Here is a 19740-nt window from a genome sequence, read left to right as displayed (position 1 = left end):
GCCAGCGAAACCAGGTCCAGGATGAGCTGGGGAGGGACCTGGAGGGGGCTCCTACCCCTCCAGGCATCATTCTCCCCTAGATCCCAGTGAAACCCACCCACCCAGCCCCACCCACCCAGGTCGGGTCAGGCTGACTGCAGGCCTACCTAGCTGTTCTCTTCCAGAGAGGTTGAAAGCCACCAGAGGCCAGAGCTGTCCCCGGTCTGGGGAGAGTGGCCTCCTGGGCCCCCGCAGTGGAGGAGGTGGGTGGGATGTGACGCTCGAGGGGCTGAGGAGATCCTGCCTCGGAGAGATTGTGGGCAGGTGGGCTCCAGGGGTACACTCAGCCCACGTGCCCCCAGCACCGCAGCCTGCTGGCCTCCTCCGAAGATAGAGGCTCCTTTGGGCAAGGGCAGATCTGAGCCTCGGGTGTCCTCAGAAACCAGGGTGTAAGGAAGCAGGGGGACTCCAGCTGGTGTTCTGCGCCCCCCACCCCAAGCTGACCTACAGGGCCCCAGCCTGCCGTCCAGCTCACCCAGCCCCCACCCCGCTGACCCCAATTTGCCTGCCGCAAGGGTTTAGGCATCACTACCAGAGAGCCCTTCTGTGTCCCCTCTCAGCTCTCCACCTTCCCATCCTGTTTTGAATCAGTCCCTTTTCTCCCCCCACTAAGGACAGGGGCTTCAGGAGCACAGAGCATACAGAGGCCCCTCCACCCAAGCTGCCCTGGCACAGCCCGGTCAATAAACAGTCCCATCGAGGCAGAGTGCCTCACTGTGTGGGGGTCCCCGGCCCTGTGTGTGGATGCTGGCCCGTCTGAGCTGACGCTGGTGAACCTCTGGGGTGCGCAGCTCCCCCGCCCCCCAAGGCTGGGCACACTCCAGGGGTCCCCTCTGCCCAGACTGAAGCTCCAGAGGGTGTAGGAGGAGGGGCCTCCCAGGTGCGGCCTGTGCTGCCGACAGGTAACAAGAGCCTGGGGACTTGTCTGGGGGACGCACCTGCTCCCCTCGGCGCCCCAGGCCCCAACCGCCCCGCCCAGAGGGCTTCCCCGGAGACTCTCCAGACTCCCGGCGGCGCCGCGCGGGTGGGGCCTCCCTGATGGCCAGAGCGGGGTGCAGGCGGGGCGGAAGGCTGGGACCGTGACCGCGGCCGTGTGCGTCTGGGTCCGCGGCGGCCGCGCGGGGTCCGGGTGCGCCCGCGGCGGGGACGACCAGGTGCCGGCGCCGAGCGGGCGACACGCGCGTCTCTGCGGGGCTGCGCGGGGTCCGCGGAGCGGCTGGGGGCGCGCGGCGCGGGCGCGGCGCTGGGCGCGGGGGGCGCTCCCGGCCGGGATGAGCTCACCGCAGTCGCGCCGGGGCTGAGCGCCGAGCCGGGCGGCGGCGGGGCGGGCGGCGGCTCCTCGGCGGCTCGGCGGCGGAGCCGGGCCGCGGGCCACCATGCTGGGCCTGGACGCGTGCGAGCTGGGGGCGCAGCTGCTGGAACTGCTCCGGCTGGCGCTGTGCGCCCGAGGTGAGCGGCCCGGCTGGGGCCAGGGCGGCCACGTGGGCGGGGGGCTCTGGGCGGGGGCGCTCAGCTCAGGGCGGACCCGCTTCTCCCCCGCGGAAACTTTGGGGGCGCTGGTGGGAACCTTGCGGCGCGGTCCCCCCGCCGCGCTCTGGCGAGGGTGGGGGCTTCTCCCAGGCTAGACAGTCATGGGGCAAGGGGTGAAGAGGGGGCGGGTCTGCTTGTGAAGCCAGGGCCGCAGGGGGCTCCTCTCCCCGCAGGAGCCTGCCCCCGAGGTCCGCTCTCCCTTGGGTGGGGCTCGCGCCCCTTGGGGAGGGTGAGGAGCCCGCGGAGACCTGGGCGCAGTGGGCAGGGACTCAGAGACCTGGCCCCAGGGCACCATGGGAGCCGGCTCCCAGGACTGTGCGAAGGACTGGGAGTGACCCCCATTATGGCCTGGGGACGGGGCTCAGCTGACGGGGTCTGGAGGCACCTGGGGCGGTGGCCTCAGAACATAAGCAGAGGGGTTTGGCAAGAACTAAATACCGTATGGGGCATGGTGTGGGGGAAGCCCCCGCGCCGTGGGGAGGCATTCAGGGAAGCTAGTTCCGGGCAGTGTGGCAGGGGCCCAGAGCTGTCCCAGAGCGCTGTGGGAACGGGGCCCAGGGGCCCTGCAGGGCGTCGGGGAGCAGCCTCTGCTCCAGAAATCTCAGTGGTCACCGCTCTGCAGTGTGGACCCCGGGCCCTGGGGTTGCTCCCCATCTGGGCCCTTCCCTCTCCTCACCTTTGCCCTCAGAGTCAGGGAGGGGCTCTGCACGAAGGGTCAGGCCAGGGGAAGGCGGCTGGTGCCTCCAGGGGTCCCTTGCCTCCTCTCTGGGAGCCTCCTGCACTAGCCAGGCCCCTCCTGAAGAGGCTGGGTGTGGGTGCTGGTCTGCATCTTCCTGCCCACCCTGCTCCCAGAGCCCTCACCGGCTGCCTCTTCAGTCCCATCCTTTGGGCGGTGGGAGGCCCAGCTGGCCATATGGCAGACTCTAGCAAAGGCCAGGGTCAGCTGGCAGCAGCTGCTCACACGGCCTCCCCAAACCCCAGTCCTCCTGACCGACAAAGAGGGGGGGCAGCTGCCACCGGAAGAGGCGCTGGATGAGGCCGTGCCCGAGTACCGGGCCCCGGGGAAGAAGAGCCTCTTGGAGATCCAGCAACTGGATCCAGATGACGAGAGCCTGGTCAAGTACAAGCGGGCCCTGCTGGGGCCTGTGCCACACGCCATGGGTATGCCGGCTCCCTGGGCCTGGGGGGAGGGCGGGGTAGGGGCACCTGTAGACTCCCGGTTTCTCTTCAGATCCAAGCCTGCCCAACGTTCAGGTGACCAGGCTGACACTGATATCTGAGCAGGCCCCGGGGCCCATCGTCATGGACCTCACAGGTAACTCCCAGATGCCTGGCGCGACACCAAGCCCCAGGCAGAGACCTCACAGGTAACCTCCCCTGCAACTGATCTTTGGGGTAGAGACCTGGGCTCATCGCCATGGACCTCTTAGGACCCAATTCCAAGTCCTCAGACTGCAGAGCCCACAGACACAGGCCCCCCGTGGGGGCTCCGGGCTCGGGGTCTCATCCTCACAGGAGTTCATGCTTAGTTGCACTTTCCCTAACAGGGGAGTTGGCTGCGCTGAAAAACCAGGTGTTTGTCCTGAAGGAGGGTGTTGATTACAAAGTGAAGATTACCTTCAAGGTGAGGGAGCTGTCACGAGGGATACCAGCCAGCCCTAGGCCCAGCCCCAGAAGTTCCCGTTAACACTTTCTGTCCCTCAGGTCAACAAGGAGATCGTCAGTGGACTGAAGTGTCTGCATCACACCTACCGCCACGGCCTGCGAGGTGAGGGCGGGGTGCAGGGGGCAGCGGTGGGGGGGGAGCTTTGTGGGGGCAAAGGGCAGCCCCCAGTGCCCTCGTTCCCCTGCAGTGGACAAAGCCGTCTACATGGTGGGCAGTTACGGCCCGAGCGCCCAGGAGTATGAGTTCATGACTCCGGTGGAGGAGGCGCCCCGAGGCGCGCTGGTGCGGGGTGCCTACGTGGTCACGTCCTTCTTCACTGATGACGACAGGACCGCCCATATGTCCTGGGAGTGGGGCCTCCACGTCTGCCAGGACTGGGAGCGCTGAGCACCCCACCCCGGGGCCTCTTCCCACTGGCCTCCCCGCTTCTGTCAGCTGCTGCAAGGGACCCCTGAGCGTTCCCCAGCCCCTCAGTGACCAGAACCCCACCCCCTGTCCTGTACCGGGATGCCCCACCCCAGGCCTGGCACTGTGCCCTGAACAGTCCTATTAAACGTCGCTCTGTCTCGGTGCCCTTGGTGTCGCCTGTCTGCCTCCCCTCCCTGGGCAGCGGCGGCGGGGGGGGGTGCTCCTGGCCTTATCTCTCCTGCGAGCAGGCCCGGGTGCCACGTGGCAGCCGCTGCTTGGCCCCCCGCCCCCTTATCTGCCCCCGCCCCAGGGGCCCCCACACCATCATGGATGGCCAGCTCCTGCCGGTGCTGGTGCTACTACTCGGGGCCTCAGGCCTGTGCGAACAGGGGCTGGGGCCTGGGGGTCCCTTGGAGGAGCCCCCAGAGGAGAAGCCCCCTGAGGAGAAGCCCCCAGAGGAGAAGCCCCCTGAGGAGAAGCCCTCCGAGGAGGAGCCCCTGGAGGAGGATAGGGTCTTGGTGCTGAGCCAGCAGACCCTGGGCCAGGCCTTGCAGGAGCACCCAGCCCTGCTGGTGGAATTCTGTGAGTGCTGGGCCAGCGTGGCTGGGGACCCGCAGGGGCCTCCCGGGTGCTCTGCTCCACCTTCACTGTGCTCCTGGGGCTCCATCAGAGCCCTGGGGCAGAGCTGGGCCTGGGGTCCAGACTCACGGTGGGGAGGCACAGGTGCAGGGGAGAGCCAGTCAGTGTCCCCCAGGCTCTTCTGTGAAGGGCCAGCCAGCACTCAGGCTTGCACACGTCCATCTGGGGTTGTACAGCCCATTCATAGGCAGGAGCCACTCCCAGCCGGTAGGCCTCCACAGGCAGACGGCGGGAGCTGGCCTCAGGGGTGGCCACGGAAGATCCGTCCCAAACCCACTCTGGGGACAGTGCTGGCCACTGCAGTCCCACGCGGGGGCCCTCAAGGAGTCTGGCCTCCGGTGCCCGGGCTCTGTCTGGCCGAGGCTCAGGTAGGCCCCTGGCTAGGGGGCTGTGGACTCGACGTGTTGCTCCCTGCCGGATCTCAAGAGTGGAGCTGGCCCCGAGGTCGGCCGGCTCTGGCCGGGCCGGAGCAGGGGCTGTGGCGGGGGTGGTGAAGGCCTGCGCGCTCATGGGTCTGTCCTCCAGATGCCCCGTGGTGTGGGCACTGCAGGGCCCTGGCCCCTGAGTACAGGAAGGCGGCCGCCCTGCTGGCAGCAGAGTCAGCCAGAGTCACACTGGCCAAGGTGGATGGGCCCGCGGAGCCAGAGCTGGCTGAGGAGTTTGCGGTGACAGAGTACCCCACGCTCAAGTTCTTCCGAGACGGGAACCGCACACACCCGGAGGAGTACACTGGTGCGGGGCAGGCAAGGAGAGGGTGGGCGAGGGGGCGGTGGGCGGCAGAGGCTGGGCCTCAGCTGAGGGGTCTCCGCAGGCCCCCGGGAGGCCAAGGGCATCGCTGAGTGGCTGCGGCGGCGGGTGGGGCCCAGCGCCAGGCGGCTGGAGGACGAGGAGGACGCTCGCGCACTCATGGACGCCCAGGATGTGGTGGTCGTCGGCTTCTTCCAGGTGCGCTGAGGGCCGGGGCCGGGCCTGGGAGCAGGGTGTGGGCCCGGCGGCCTCACAGGCCCGGGCCCCTCAGGACCTGCAGGACAGGGACGTGGCTACCTTCCTGGGCCTGGCCCAGGACGCTCTGGATATGACCTTTGGCCTCACTGACCGGCCGCAGCTCTTTCAGAAGTTCGGCCTCACCAAGGACACGGTGGTCCTCTTTAAGAAGGTGGGTCAGGTGGGCTCAGGGAGGAGCCGGGGTGGGGGGCGCTGGTTCCCATTGACCCACCAGGCATTGTCCAGTATGACGAAGGGCGGGCGGACTTCCCAGTGGACAAGGAGCTGGGCCTGGACCAGGGGGACCTGTCTCGCTTCCTGCTCACGCACAGCATGCGCCTGGTCACAGAGTACAGCAGCGAGGTGAGCGGGCTGCCGGGCAGGTGCGGGCAGTGGGTGGTGGCCGTGGGGCCTCCACGAGCTCCACCTGCCCCTGCAGACGTCCTCGAAGATCTTTGCGGCCAGGATCCTTAACCACCTGCTGCTGTTCATCAACCAGACGCTGGATGCCCACCGGGAGCTGCTGGCAGGCTTCCGGGAGGCGGCTCCCCATTTCCGGGGGCAGGTACTGGCTGGGCCTAGGGGCCGGGGTGGTGGGGCTGCGGGGTACCCATGCGGACCCCCTGCCGGCAGGTGCTGTTCGTGGTGGTGGACGTGGGCGCCGACAATGACCACGTGCTCCAGTACTTTGGCCTCAAGGCCCAGGAGGCCCCCACCCTGCGCTTCATCAACATCGACACCACCAAGAAGTACGCACCAGAGCATGGGGCACCGGTCACCGCTGCCACCATCACAGACTTCTGCCGCGCGGTCTTGGGTGGAGGGATCAAGGTCAGTGGTGGCCTGCCCATGGGGTGGGAGCAGCAGCTACCAGGAGAGACCCCCGGTGAAACCCCTGGCCCTGTTCCCCTAGCCCTATCGCTTGAGCCAGGAGGTCCCCCCAGACTGGGACCAACGGCCAGTCAAGACCCTCGTGGGCAAGAATTTTGAGCAAGTGGCTTTTGATGAGACCAAGAACGTGTTTATCAAGTTCTGTGAGTGTGGCTGTGGCGGGTGGCGGGTGGCGGGCAGCAGGTGGCGGGGGCCCTGCTGCCTGTGCTGACGTGTCCCGTCCTAGATGCCCCGTGGTGCACCCACTGCAAGGAGATGGCCCCAGCCTGGGAGGAGCTGGCCGAGAAGTACAGGGACCACGAGGACGTCGTCATCGCCGAGCTGGACGCCACAGCCAACGAGCTGGAGGCCTTCCCTGTGCACGGTTTCCCCACCCTCAAGTACTTCCCAGCAGGGCCCGGTCGGAAGGTGCGGCCTGGGCTCGGTCTGGGCGCTTCCGCCCTCGGCTGGAGGTGGGCATGGCCTCGGAGGGTCAGCCTTGGGTCCAGGAGGCGGGGTCCCCAGACCATGTCCCTCCTCAGGTGATTGACTACAAAGGCGCCAGGGACCTGGAGACCTTCTCCAAATTTCTGGACAGCGGGGGCGAGCTGCTCGCAGAGGAGCCTGCGGAGGTGCCTGGAGCCACCTTCCCGGTGGGTGTCTGTCCCCAGGCTCCAGGCCTCGGGCCAGTCCTCTGGAGGGTAGCTGTGGGCGGGCATGGAGGGGGCTGGGTGGAGGGTATGGCATCCAGCTGGGTCTCTGTGACCCTTGCCAGAAGCCAGCAAACACCACAGAACCCAGGGACGAGAAGCCAGGAAACACCACGGAGCCCAGGGATGAGCTATAGCTGCCCGCCGTCAGCACCCACCCAGGAGCCATGTCCGGGGCCGTGAGAGCAGCCGTGTGAATAAAGAGCTCTGGTTCTGGACTGTGTGTGGTTCCTAAGAAGGGCAGCTCTCGTCTTGGTGTGGGCCCCATTTCAGCCCCCGGGGTCTCTACATCCTGGGTGGGGCCCAGCCCTCCTGATGGGCGCTTAGGTCCAGCCTGGGTCTGCAGCCTCACTGGGGCAGGAAGGAGGCCCACAGCACTGCTGGTGTTGGCCCTGCCCTCTCCCCCAAGCTGCCAGTGTGGCTCCGTGCCCCCACCCCATGCCCCCACGAGGCTGGGCCCGACCTTGAATGCTGCTTGAGAGGCAGGGCACATATGCCGGGAGCCCGGCAACCATGTCAGACAGTGCAGTCCACGGCCAGGGAAGGTTCAAAAATGGTTTTATTTCATTATTATCCAAGTACCTTTGAAAAGATAATTGTACAAGTCAGCGCATGAAAAACGGGCTCAGGGCAGCCCCCCGCTGGTGCGGGCCTGAGAAATGTACATATTTACAGGGGCCCTGGGGAGGGCGGCCCGGACCCGCTGAGCCGGATCGGGCCTCGGTGCTCGGCGCCGGGCCCACACAGTGGCAGGCCAGAGACAAGCTGGTTGAAGGCACTCGGTGACATGGAAAATGGACAGAGGCCCCGGAGCCCCTGCACCCTGGCTCTGGGGCAGGCCACAGCAGGCAAACGCCAGGGGCGTCTGCTTAGCAGCACGGGGTTGCTGGGCAGGGTCTCCAGGTGGCCCCATGGCGGGCTCCCCACAGGTGCGGGCTAGCGCGCATCTCAGGGAGCAGGGGCCCCAGCGGACTCCCGCCCTCCTGGACACACAGGGGCCGGGTGGGCTGCTTGGACAGGCACACTGCCCCGCCAGCAGCTGCGCCCACTGCACGCGCGCAAGCGGGCAGCGTGGCACGGGCCTTTGTGGAGCCCGGGGGCGCAGCGGCCAGGCCGCCGGTCAGTCCACCTTCTCCACTTTGCCAATGACCTTCTCCTCGAAGACGGGCAGCACAGCCGCGTCCTCACGCACCTCCTCGAACACCACGCCGCACTCGAACTCGTCGCTCACTTTCTTGAAGTAGAACCTGTGGTCGGGAGGAGGCACTGAGGGCGGTGGGGCCAGGCAGCCGGGTGGCCGCCCCCAGCACCTCCCGCAGGCCCGCGAGCTGGTGGCTGAGGCCCTGGTGTCTGAGCGCTGGCGCCAGACGCTTGCAGGTCCCTGCCCCAGCCTCTGCAGGGAGAGGTGGGTGGGCTCAGGGTTCCCGTTCCCTCCACTGGCTACTGCGCGCACTCGGCCCTGCAGCCCCCAGTGGGGTTTCCCAGCCACTCAGTGGATGGAGGAAAGCATGCAGGCAGGCTCTCCGTGGACTGGCCCCAGACCAGACCCCACCGGCCCCAGCGTGTTCTGCAGTGCCCCTAGCGGTCTCCAGGGCGGACCTGCAGTGGGGGCCTGGCTTCCGCAGTCCCATACAAACACCTGGTCAGGAAGCCAACACAAGGCCGGCTTGGGCTGCACCAGTGTGGGTGCCCTGGTTGGCCTGCAGGACCTGGTCCCTGAACCGAGGCCACACACGCCTCGCCTGTTGTAGGGGGCACGCCAGCAGCCCATGGCCAGGCAGACGGGAGTAGGACTCTACGGGAGGGGAGCACACGGCCCTGTGCTGCGAGGCCCCGGCCTCTCACCTGTAGTTGCCCTTCTTGGTCAGCAGCTCCTTGAACTGGCCCAGGGTGACTGCGCGGCCCCGCACCAGGGTCCGGTAGGGGATGGGCTCTCCGCAGAAGTAGTAGGCCACGACGATGCTGTCGCATGGCTGGGCACTCCCACCGCCCGCCTTCCTCTGTGATTTCGTCCTGAGGGCCGAGAAGCATTGTGACCGCTGGGGCTGGGGCCGTACCAGTTGCCCCAGGAGATGACAGGGCAGAGCCTGCAGGGTGGGCTGCACCTCACTTGGAAACGCTGTGCGTCCACAGGCCCCGCTGCCCACCCTGCCCCAGCCACGCCCACCCCTGGGGGCTCGCTCTGCACATTTCCACTCTGTGCCAGCCCAGACCGAGACGCAGACACAGCCAGCCGTCTGCCGCTGCCGCCACCCACTTCGAGGCCCTGGTCTCACTGTGGGGGCGGAACCACCACGCAGACCATGTGAAACGGGCGAGCAGGCCTCTCAGGAGGACCCCACGGTAGGCGCCTCTGCTGGGTGGCTCAAGATGGCTGGCCCCTGGCTCTGCGATAGCAGGCTGGGTGGCTCAGCCCATGCCCCTGTGAAGCCACCTTCAGAAACACCCCAAGGCCGGGGATTGGACAGCAGAACTGCTGGAGCCGGAAATGGACTCGCCTCACAGCAAAGAGCTGCTCACAAGACCAGAGGCGGCAGCCAGCCCCTTCTCCAGAAAGGACTGAGGCCCGAGGCTCCTCCTGCACGGGCAGCGAGGGGTTTCCTCTTGATGGGCGGCGCCTGTGCCCTCCTGAGTCCTGTCCAATGACCACCCCGGCTGCCCAGTGGGCCCAGGCGCAGCCCTTGGCTCTGGCCAGATGGGCGGCCAGTGTTGCGTCAGGAAGGCCCCGAGTCATAGCAGGCTCTCCGCTCCATGGGGACCCCCCACGGGGACCCCCCACACCGGTGCTCCTGGTCACATAGCAGGCGGTCACCTCAGCTGAGCGGCCGCCCCCAGCTTGAGTCAGGCTCCTGACACCTGCTTCCCTTCCTTCGGTCGGTCCTGTGACCTCAGGCCTGGCCCAACCCAGGAGCTGTCTGGGATTCCCAGGGGGTCCATTCGCTACACAAGAGCATCCCCCACAAAGAGTAGCAACAGGGAGGCTCAGAGCAGAGCCCTTGGCCGCGCACGACGGAGGACTGGGGGGTCGGCTGGCAAGGGCTGAGTGGGGGCCCCTCTTTCTGCTCAGGGACAAGGTGGCCCGCGCTGTCCACATACGGCCCTCAGGCCCTGGACGCCCAGCCTGGCCAGTGTGCATGGGCATGGACCACGCGCTCCCACACTGCATGTGAGACCAGAGCCGGCTCGCTGTGCACACGGCGCCCAGGGCCCGCGCTTTGGTCAGCAGTGCCCAAGGGAGTCAGGGCCACAGCCCCGAGCCCATCACACCAGGCAGGTCACTGCAGCGAGGGCCGAGGCCTCGTGCGGGGCATGAAGCCTTGTGCGGGATGCACAGACCCCTCTCAGGCCCGTCGCTCGCTGTCCCCACGTGGACAGCCAGGGCTCCTCTCACAGACACACTAGTAGCCCCAGCTCCTCAGGCACGGCGCCCAAGCTCCCGTCGCGGGCCGGCCGGCACTGGGAGGACCCAGGGGGGCGCACGTACTCTGTCTCGGAGAGCTCCAGGTCGGACACCGCAGGCACGGCGCTCAGCACGGGCGTGCACGCTGGCCTGACACAGCAGCGCCCCCGCTGGATGACCTCCTGCACATACCTAGGGAACAACGCGCAGTGAGCCGGGCCTCCAGCAGCGCTTAGCTCAGCCACGCTCCGCAGCAAAGAGGAGGTGCCCGCTGCGTGTGGCTGGCAGGACAGCAGGCCCTCGAGGTTGTGGAGCTGGAGGTCAGGGCTCCGTCAGAGCAGGCGGGACACCAGCGCTTCCGCCCACCAAGTCTTTACCAGGCAGACCTCAGGCTCCTGAAACCCGCAGGCGCCTGCTGCTCCGTGCACTCAGAGGAGCCTTAGCCTCCAGAGGGGAGCAGGCCCCGACCTGGCCCTGCAGCCCAGTCACTGCCAGCTTAAGAGGGCTTACCGCCCACTGCTCCCATCCCAGGGCCATCCACCTCAGCTGCGATGCTCCGCGGCCCTGACGTGATGTCTATTTTGACTGGCCTGGGTGGGGTCACCCCAAGAGGAAGGCCCAGCGGACCTCTGCTCTGGGGTCTTTGCTGTCTACAAAAGGCACACACGTGCTGGACTGACCAGTGTGGAGCGCCTGAGCCGCCCCTGTGGCTCAGCTGTGTCACAGCCAGACAGGACCTGCCACTGGGCAGGGCCCATGGGTGCTGGCACAAAGAGCAGACCAAGGACACAGACCACAAGCAAGGAGCCCTGCAGGGGCAGGCGTGGCAGGATGGGCCTGCTCGTCACAGCACCCTCCCGGGCGGCCCCGCTGCTGTCCTCCACCCTCCAGCTCACGGGCCGGCCCGCCAGGCCTCTCCCCGGGCCACGCACACCAGCAAGACCTCAGTGTGTGACACGGCTGCTGTAAACAGGGTCACCTTCAGTGACCAGGGACACGCATGGGCCTCCCGCAGGGCAGCAGGCTGGGGCACGTCTGCACCCAGGCGCTGGCTTCCCCAGAGCAGCATGGACTCTGCAGCGAGGCCCGGCCCCAGGAGCCCAGCTGACTGAAGACTGGACACCTAACACCCGGGACGTGTAACACCCATAACACCAGGGACGAGTAACACCTGGGACGGTGCCGCCATCCGGCAACCACACTCCTGTCTCCAGGCCCTCAGAGCCCGGACCACCCTGGAGTCCCGAGTGGCTGGCACGCCCGGGAAAGTGACCGCAAGGGCCCCATGGCCAGGGTCCAGTGTGGAGGGGTGATCTGCCCCACCAAGGGCCGCAGCGGCCCTGACAGCCACACAGGGCGCCGCGAGGAGGGCCGTGGGGCTGGGCTCTCAGCACCGAGAGTGAGTCACCAGGGCTCCTCCGCGTGGCTGGGAACACCAGGCCCCTTCGCAGACACGGTGGGCCTCACCGGCACCCTGAGAGCAGCCGCAGGCCAGCCAAGGCGCAGTAGGGCTCCCGCCCCGGACGGATGCTGCGAGGACCACGCACCTCTGCTTTGAGGGCGCCTTGCTGGCCCTCTTCTCCTCCTCCTCCAGGCGCCGCCGTGCCTCCTCCAGCTGCGTCAGGGGGTTGGGGGCGGGGTTGGGCGGCATTGTGGGGTCTTGAATGAAGAGATGCGACGGCTGCACCGAACTCCGGAGCTGGGCGCTGACCCAGGGGTGCACGGCCCCGGGGCGCTCAATGGACAGGGGCCTGGAGCTCTCGTGGGCCTGCTGCTTTTTAGCCCCGGACGACCTTCGGGGGCAAGAGAAGCAGGTGAGCCGCGCCCAGGCCCTGTACAACCCCTACCCCTGATGCACAGCCTTTCTGGAGACCTGCTCTGCACCGTGCTCATCGCTTTCTGAAATGTAAATCATACCCTATGTGGACATTTTCTTAATGTTTCCCCACGAAGTGTTCTTTTACAAAAAGGTTTTTTGTTTTTGAAAAGTATTTTGATATTAGAATAAGTGTTCTCGGGACTTCCTGGAGGTCGGATGGCTAAGACTCCCAGCCCCCAATGCCGGGGGCCTGGGTTCGATCCCTCGTCAGAGCACTTGCTCTCACATGCCCCAACCAAGACCCAGGGCAGCCAAACAAACGAAAGCTTAACTTTCATCATTCCTTTAAAAATATAAATACATAAGTTTTCTTTTTGTGAAAAACTTGAAACGTTCATGAAATTCTAAGAAAAAAATAAACATGATTTAGCGACAGCCACTCAGTGCGTTCCGCGCGCTTCCTTCCCCACTGAGAGCACCTGCCATGGTTGGTATAATTCTGATCACGCGCTGTTTCCTGCCTTTCCTCCACGTGATGCCACCTTCCCCGCCATCAGACACCAAGAGCCTTCTACATCTGCGTGACCTGCCGTCACTCAACCACTGCATGGAATTCAGGTGAAAACACTGCCTCTCTCAGCTGGACTAGAGGCTTCAGAAGAGGGGCGTGTCCCCAGGAGCAAAATGAGGGAATCCCAGGATGGCACCCCACGGGAGAGGGCTGACTCAGCGCCAGTGTGATGTGACCTGCCCCATGGGGAGGTGGACTCCTCCTAGGACCCATGAGGCCCCCACCTCCTCACTCCCTGCTCTGTGCCCTGCCCCCAGGTCCATAGACCCCAGAAAGGCCTGCACGATGGAGCCCACAGCGTACCCAGGACACTGCTTCCAGGCTCATCTTCCCACAAAAACCCTCCAGCTGCGGGAGGCCAACAGCCAAGCAGCGAGCCACCGGGACAGGGTTTGTGAGTGCAGAGGGTCTGGACCCAAGAGCGCAGGACCAGGGAGCCCATGCCCGGCCCCAAAGCCCAGGCCCCTGCCCATCCCGCCCCACGACGGACAGGACGGGGACACTGAAGCCAACACGGAGCGGGAGCCCAGGGCAGAGGCATGTTCTCTGGCAGCTGGGGTCAAGGAGGCCAGCTCAGAGGCTCCTCCTGGAGGGGCAGCCACAGGGCTGTAGGATCCTGCCCAGTGGGGCTGCAGCAGCTGACCCCCCTCAGTGGGCATTCCTGCCCGGGACACTGACATTGTCACCAATGCCCACCCCGTCACAGGGCCCACACAGGAAGGGTTGACCTCACGCTGCCATGGGCTGGCCCTGGTCCCACAGGCACATGGCCTGCACAAACTGCCGCCTGGCACTGACAGCAGGCTCTAGGGCTGGCAGGGACTCAGAGCCAGGGGGAGGGGGATTCAGAGCCAGGGGTAGGGGGATTCAGAGCCGGGGTGGGGGTACTCAGAGCCAGGGGTGGGGGTACTCAGAGCTAGAGGTGGGGAACAGAGCTGGGGGGACAGGGACTCAAGAGCCGGTGGGAAGGAGAACTCGGGGGTGGGGGGACTCAGAGCCGGGGGGGTAGGACTCAGAGCTGGGGTGGGGGGACTCAGAGCCAGGGGATGGGGGACTCAGAACCGGGGCAGGGGAGGACTCAGAGCTGGGGGGTGAGGGACTCAGAGCCGGGGGTGGGAGGACTCAGAGCTGGGATGGGAGGACTCAGAACCAGGGGGCTGGGGGACTCAGAGCCGGGGGCGGGGAGGACTCAGAGCCGGGGTGAGGGGAGGACTCAGAGCCGGGGCTGGGGGACTCAGAGCCGGGGGCGGGGAGGACTCAGAGCTGGGATGGGGGGACTCAGAACCAGGGGGCTGGGGGACTCAGAGCCGGGGGCGGGGAGGACTCAGAGCCGGGGTGAGGGGAGGACTCAGAGCCGGGGCTGGGGGACTCAGAGCCGGGGGCGGGGAGGACTCAGAGCCGGGGTGAGGGGAAGACTCAGAGCCGGGGTGAGGGGAGGACTCAGAGCCAGGGTGAGGGGAGGACTCAGAGCCGGGGTGAGGGGAGGACTCAGAGCCGGGGGGTAGGACTCAGAGCTGGGGGGTAGGACTCAGAGCTGAGGGTGGGAGGACTCAGAGCCAGGGGGAAGGGGGCTCAGAGCCGGGGCAGGGGAGGACTGAGAGCCAGGGGCAGGGGAGGACTCAGAGCTGGGGGGTGAGGGACTCAGAGCCGGGGGCGGAGGACTCAGAGCCAGGGGTGGGGGGACTCAGAACCAGGGGGCTGGGGGACTCAGAGCCGGGGGTGGGGGACTCAGAGTCGGGGGTGGGGAGGACTCAGAGCCGGGGTGAGGGGAAGACTCAGAGCCAGGGCGAGGGGAGGACTCAGAGCCGGGGGTGGGGGACTCAGAGCCGGGGAGAGGGGAGGACTCAGAGCTGGGATTGGGGGACTCAGAGCTGGGATTGGGGGACTCAGAGCCATGGGGGAGGGGAGGACTCAGAGCCGGGGGGTAGGACTCAGAGCCATGGGGGAGGGGAGGACTCAGAGCCGGGGGGTAGGACTCAGAGCTGGGGGGTAGGACTCAGAGCTGGGGGGTAGGACTCAGAGCTGAGGGTGGGAGGACTCAGAGCCAGGGGGAAGGGGACTCAGAGCCAGGGGGGAGGGGAGGACTCAGAACTGGGGTGAGGGGACTCAGAGCCAGGGCGGGGTGGGGGACTCAGAGCCGGGGGTGGGGGACTCAGAGCCAGGGACGGGGAAGACTCAGAGCCAGGGCGAGGGGAGGACTCAGAGCCGGGGGTGGGGGACTCAGAGCCAGGGTGAGGGGAGGACTCAGAGCCGGGGCGAGGGGAGGACTCAGAGCCGGGGCGAGGGGAGGACTCAGAGCCGGGGTGAGGGGAGGACTCAGAGCCGGGGTGAGGGGAGGACTCAGAGCCGGGGGTGGGGGACTCAGAGCCAGGGCGAGGGGAGGACTCAGAGCCGGGGGTGGGGGACTCAGAGCCGGGGCGAGGGGAGGACTCAGAGCCGGGGATGGGGGACTCAGAGCCATGGGGGAGGGGAGGACTCAGAGCTGGGATTGGGGGACTCAGAGCCATGGGGGAGGGGAGGACTCAGAGCCGGGATTGGGGGACTCAGAGCCGGGGGTGGGGGACCCGGCCGGGGGAGGACTCAGAGCCGGGATTGTGGGACTCAGAGCCGGGGGCAGGGAGGACTCAGAGCCGGGGGTGGGGGACTCAGAGCCAGGGCGAGGGGAGGACTCAGCCGGGGGTGGGGGACTCAGAGCCATGGGGGAGGGGAGGACTCAGAACTGGGATTGGGGGACTCAGAGCAGGGGCGAGGGGAGGACTCAGAACTGGGATTGGGGGACTCAGAGCCGGGGGTGGGGGACTCAGCCATGGGGGAGGGGAGGACTCAGAGCCGGGGGTGGGGGACTCAGCCATGGGGGAGGGGAGGACTCAGAGCTGGGATTGGGGAGAGCCGGGGGTGGGGGACTCAGCCATGGAGGAGGGGAGGACTCAGAGCCGGGGGTGGGGGACCCGGCCAGGGGAGGGCTCAGAGCCGGGGGTGGGGGACCCAGCTGGGGGAGGACTCAGAGCCGGGGGTGGGGGACTCAGAGCCAGGGGTGGGGGACCCGGCCGGGGGAGGACTCAGAGCTGGGGGTGGGGGACTCAGAGCCGGGGGTGGGGGACTCGGAGCCGGGGGTGGGGGACTCGGAGCCGGGGGTGGGGGACTCGGAGCTGGGGGTGGGGGACCCGGCCGGGGGAGGGCTCAGCCGGGGCCCTCACCCGTGGCCCGCCTTCCGGTGCCGGCTGATCTCCTTCTCGCCCTCAATGATCCACTGCATGATCTTCTGGTGCTTCTCCGCATCCTCAGCCGGGCCTGGTGCCTCTGTGCTGCTGCTCTTCCCCAGCTCCGCCTTCTTGGAGTTTCTCTTGGAGGTCGTGCCCGCCTTCCCGCTGCAAGAGCAAGGCCTGGTCACTTGCTACTTCAGCCGGCCCAGGCTGGACGGCTGGCCAGGACCCTCAGGGCTGGGGAGGACAGCCTGCAAGGGCCCTGCCTGCACGTGGGGCCTTGGCCACACTCTTGCAGGCACAGCCGGGCTGTTTCAGGCCGACTCTGTGGACAGAAGGCGTCCAGGCAGCTCGGGCCCAGCCACCCGTCCTCACCCAGACACCACCCCCGAAATGGGCCCATCCAACCCAACGGTGCTTCAGGGCTGGAGCCCCACGGCCGTGCACCCAGGCGCACACTCCTGCCAACCCGCGCTGGCCCTGGCTTAGGGACTCCTCAGGGAAACTCTGGCCCGAGGGTGGCACAAAGGACCCTTCTCTGGGGCACACCATCTGCACTGACCTGCGCTGGGGCAGGGGATTGTGGCTCATACTCACCCGTAGGCCAGGCTGTCGCCGGCGGTAGGGGGGGCGCCCGTGCTCTCCATGTGGCTGCGGGGCTTGGCTGTGTGACTGTGCAGCTCCGGGCCCCAGGCAAAGGTGCCCGGGACCCGGCGGGCGGGCTCGGCTTCAGCTGGCTCCTTGGGCCGGGCCGGGCCGTGGTGGCCGTGGTGGTGGCTGTGTCTGTGGAGGTGCAGCCCAGCCGGGTCCAGCTTTGCCCCCAGCTTGGGCACGTGCTTTCCGTGCCCAGGCATGGCACCCCCCAGCACCCCGATCTTGGGCACGTGCGCGCTGTCCGGGGATCGGTGACCAGGCCCTGGCGACTGGCAGCCAGGTGTCCTCATGACTCGCTGCACGTGCTCGTCCAGGATGCTCTCAGGATTCTCCTCGTGCGCGTCCCGCAGCCCTGCACAGCCCACGTCCGCGTAGCGGGATGGGAAGTGGTGCCAGGCCGGGGCCGAGGGAAGCTTGTGGCTGGCGCCCTGGGGGCCAGAGGGCATGTCACTGTCGTCACCTTCCTCCTCCTGCTGGGACAAGACAGCGTGGCACCTCTCGGCACTGGCTGCACAGTGGAGACCCCATGCTTGGGGACACAAGGCACCAACAAAGGCCCAAGCCCCGAGCTGGGGACGAAGCCAGGCCAGCGAAGGGCAGGAGCGGCCTCCAGATCCAGAGTGGCCCCGCGCCAGCGTGGCCGGGCTCCGGGAGGACGCAGCGGATGTGGGCTGGCCGGGGCTCCCCTCCCAAGTGCGGGGACAGGACCACACAGACTGCCAGGACGCCTGGCACCGCTTCCATGTTAAGCTTCTCAATAAAAATTTTTATTTTTTTCAATTGTTTTCCTATTCCTCAATTTCACCGCTGTATTTTCCATCATATTTTCCCAGCAAACACTGCCTTTATACAGAAGAGCTCCTGGTTTTTCCTATCTTGCTACGAGTGTTAATAAATTATCATATCAAACTAGCAGAATTTCCTTTGACTCTGAGAGTTACGGTAAGCAGACCTGTAAACATACACATTCAATCACTTCAATCCTGAAACACACAATTCACGTCCACTGTCTCGTCTTATTGAGTTGCCCTGAGCAGACGCTGAGAGACCGGATGACCGAGCCACCCCGCGCTACGACATGAACAAGCCCCCAGGAGTCCCCACAGGACTCCGCACCACTGCGGAAGTGCCTGCGGTCATCAGACATGCCGCCAGCTGTGGGAACCACGACTCAGAAATGGCACCCAAGAGGACAGGCTGGGAGAGAGGGGCAGACGGGGGGACATGCAGGCCTGTGGGCGAGCTGGGAGCTGCCCTGGAGTGCCCCAGACTCCGGGCTCTGCACCCCCTATCACTACCCGGACCCTGGGTTCCTGCACTCACCCTGTCCCCACACCGACCCTGGTGCTTCGTGGTTATCAGGGGTGGGGACTCGGGAGACTCGCACCAAGGGGCACCCAGTATTGATGCCATTCGCCCCCTCCCAGGGCAGCAGACTGTAAAAAGAAGCCTCCAAACATCCAGGGGTCTGAGACCAGCTATTCCTAATAGCTCTGCACGCACAGAAATTCAATTTTAGGGTTTTAAAATATTACAGATTTACGTAACCCTTCAGCGCTAGTTTTCATCTTCTTCTGTTCTGATTTCCCAAGCTTTACAGTAAAATTCAATTATTAAAAAATCTGTAGGACTTCCCAGGTATTCCAGTGGTTAAGAATTCCACCTGCCAATGCGGGGCACATGGGTTCGATCTCTGGTCCAGGAAGATCCCACGTGCCATGGAGCAACTAAGCCTGTGTGCTCCAAGTACTGCCTCATGAGCCACAGTAGTGACGTTCACATGCCCTAGGACGATGCTCCCCAACAAGAGAAACCGCTGCACCGAGAAGTCCACACACTGCAACAAAGAGCAGCTCCTGCATACCACAGCCAGAGAAAGCCCGCACACCGCCAGGAACACCCTGCTCGACCGAAAATAATTAATTACTTAAAAATCTGCAGTGGGAATTCCCCGCAGTCCAGCGGTTAGGACTTGGTACTTTCACTGCAGGATTTCAAGTTAGATCCCTCGTCAGGAACTAAGATCCCACAAGCTGCAAGGCATGGCCCCAAAAATGTCTGAGCTATTACTCGTAAAAAAGGATTCTTGTTTGTAACACAGTTCACATAGCTTACAAAATCACACCTGGTAACAGACTCAAGACCACACGGCCAGCTGCTGGGCAGTGAGCCACCCCCTGGGGCGGGGGGACGCCTCTGGGAGCCGGCCAGCTACACCCCTGAGGCTGGGAGCCGGGACCCGAGGACTACGCGTGGCAGCCCTCCTGAGCCTGAGGCCCCGAGCAACCGACACCGGATGTTTGCTGGGACACGTTCGGTCACGTCAGAGAACACTGCCGGGCCCAGCCCCCTGAGAGCTCGTGGGCTGCAGGCACAGCCGTCCAGCGCCTGCCAGGGACGCCGTGGGAGAGCCTCAGACGCCGTCAGACAGCTGGGCCACCTGAGCGCGCCCCTCCCGCCCGACGCCACCGGCCAGGACCGCGTGCACACAGCCCGAGCCAAGGCCGGAAGCACAGCAGTGCATCGCAGAAGCCCAGGTCTGCAGTGAAACCTGCCAGTCTGCAGGTTTCTGAAGCTTCTTTCACGAAACGTTACACCTTGCTTCCTGCGCCTGTTTTAAGCACTGTCCATAGCAATGCACTCAGAACAGCCTCACAGAGAGGCAGTGGTGGAGACGCTGCCAGGGCGCCCGCTCCTCACATGCGCGACCCGGGCTGAGCTGCACCAAGGCACTGGCACACGCGTGACTCTGGCCTGCGTTTGTTCCCTCTGGGCAGCTCCCAGGAGGCAGGAACCCTCAGCTCTAACGAGCACCGCACCCCTAGCCCCGCCTGCTGGCCATGCCCTCCTGAGCAGTGATGGGGCAAGGGCCTCGGGCAGGTCGCTGAGCCACGGGCCATGGGAGGGCCGCCAGAGGGCTCAGGGCAGGCCTTGGGCTGCACCTGCCCTGCCAGGAGGCCGCGCCACCGCCAGTGGCGGGAGGGGGAGCAGGGCACGGTCCCACGGGGCCCCCCGTGGCGCCGCACGGCCTGCGACCACCCCACACTTGGGGCTGTCTCTGGTACCTCCAGGGCTCCGCACTCCACCCCATGATGACATCTGCCTGCTGACTCCGTGTAGGGAAGGTGGGGGAGCCCAGCCTGTGTCAGGGCCAGGCGTCACACAGAGCCCTGCAGCCAGGCGCGGGGGCAAGAGAGGGGACTGCGGGGCTGCCCACCTACCAGGCCCCTCACCCACCCTGATGGCA

The 19740-nt window shown here is 66.1% G+C and overlaps 3 protein-coding genes across 6 annotated transcripts in view; 2 read left to right on the top strand and 1 right to left on the bottom strand.

The window, feature by feature from the left end:
- Positions 1-1415: 1415 nt before the first annotated feature.
- On the top strand, positions 1416-3622 carry ARHGDIG (Rho GDP dissociation inhibitor gamma). The gene is made up of 6 exons (XM_052635886.1): positions 1416-1488; positions 2551-2730; positions 2801-2884; positions 3117-3193; positions 3274-3337; positions 3423-3622. Exons 1-6 carry the CDS (start codon positions 1416-1418, stop codon positions 3620-3622), a joined length of 678 nt encoding a protein of 225 aa, XP_052491846.1.
- Positions 3623-3969: 347 nt separating this feature from the next.
- Positions 3970-6983, top strand: PDIA2 (protein disulfide isomerase family A member 2). Its single transcript, XM_052654295.1, has 11 exons — positions 3970-4225; positions 4808-5014; positions 5094-5227; positions 5301-5438; positions 5513-5629; positions 5706-5831; positions 5900-6097; positions 6180-6300; positions 6384-6565; positions 6679-6789; positions 6912-6983. The coding sequence occupies exons 1-11, from the start codon at positions 3970-3972 to the stop codon at positions 6981-6983; spliced, it is 1662 nt and encodes a 553-aa protein (XP_052510255.1).
- Positions 6984-7387: 404 nt separating this feature from the next.
- Positions 7388-19740, bottom strand: part of AXIN1 (axin 1) — a 39021-nt gene continuing 26668 nt past the window's right edge. Inside the window, exons 6-11 of one of the 4 annotated variants that reach the window (XM_052654261.1) lie at positions 16437-16966; positions 15834-16004; positions 11794-12039; positions 10331-10438; positions 8692-8859; positions 7388-8093 (exon numbers count right to left, since the gene is read on the bottom strand). In XM_052654261.1, the coding sequence (XP_052510221.1) occupies positions 7967-8093; positions 8692-8859; positions 10331-10438; positions 11794-12039; positions 15834-16004; positions 16437-16966 (1350 nt within the window). In that variant the 3' untranslated portion in view covers positions 7388-7966. The remainder of the gene's footprint in view (positions 8094-8691; positions 8860-10330; positions 10439-11793; positions 12040-15833; positions 16005-16436; positions 16967-19740) is intronic. The other 3 variants (XM_052654269.1, XM_052654276.1, XM_052654285.1) reach the window with 3 other exon arrangements.

This window comes from Budorcas taxicolor, chromosome 2 (genome assembly GCF_023091745.1).
Source record: "Budorcas taxicolor isolate Tak-1 chromosome 2, Takin1.1, whole genome shotgun sequence".
In the NCBI taxonomy this organism is placed as follows: domain Eukaryota; kingdom Metazoa; phylum Chordata; class Mammalia; order Artiodactyla; family Bovidae; genus Budorcas; species Budorcas taxicolor.
Note: the sequence above shows the minus strand (reverse complement) of the source record. Positions and strands in the feature narration are given on the sequence as shown.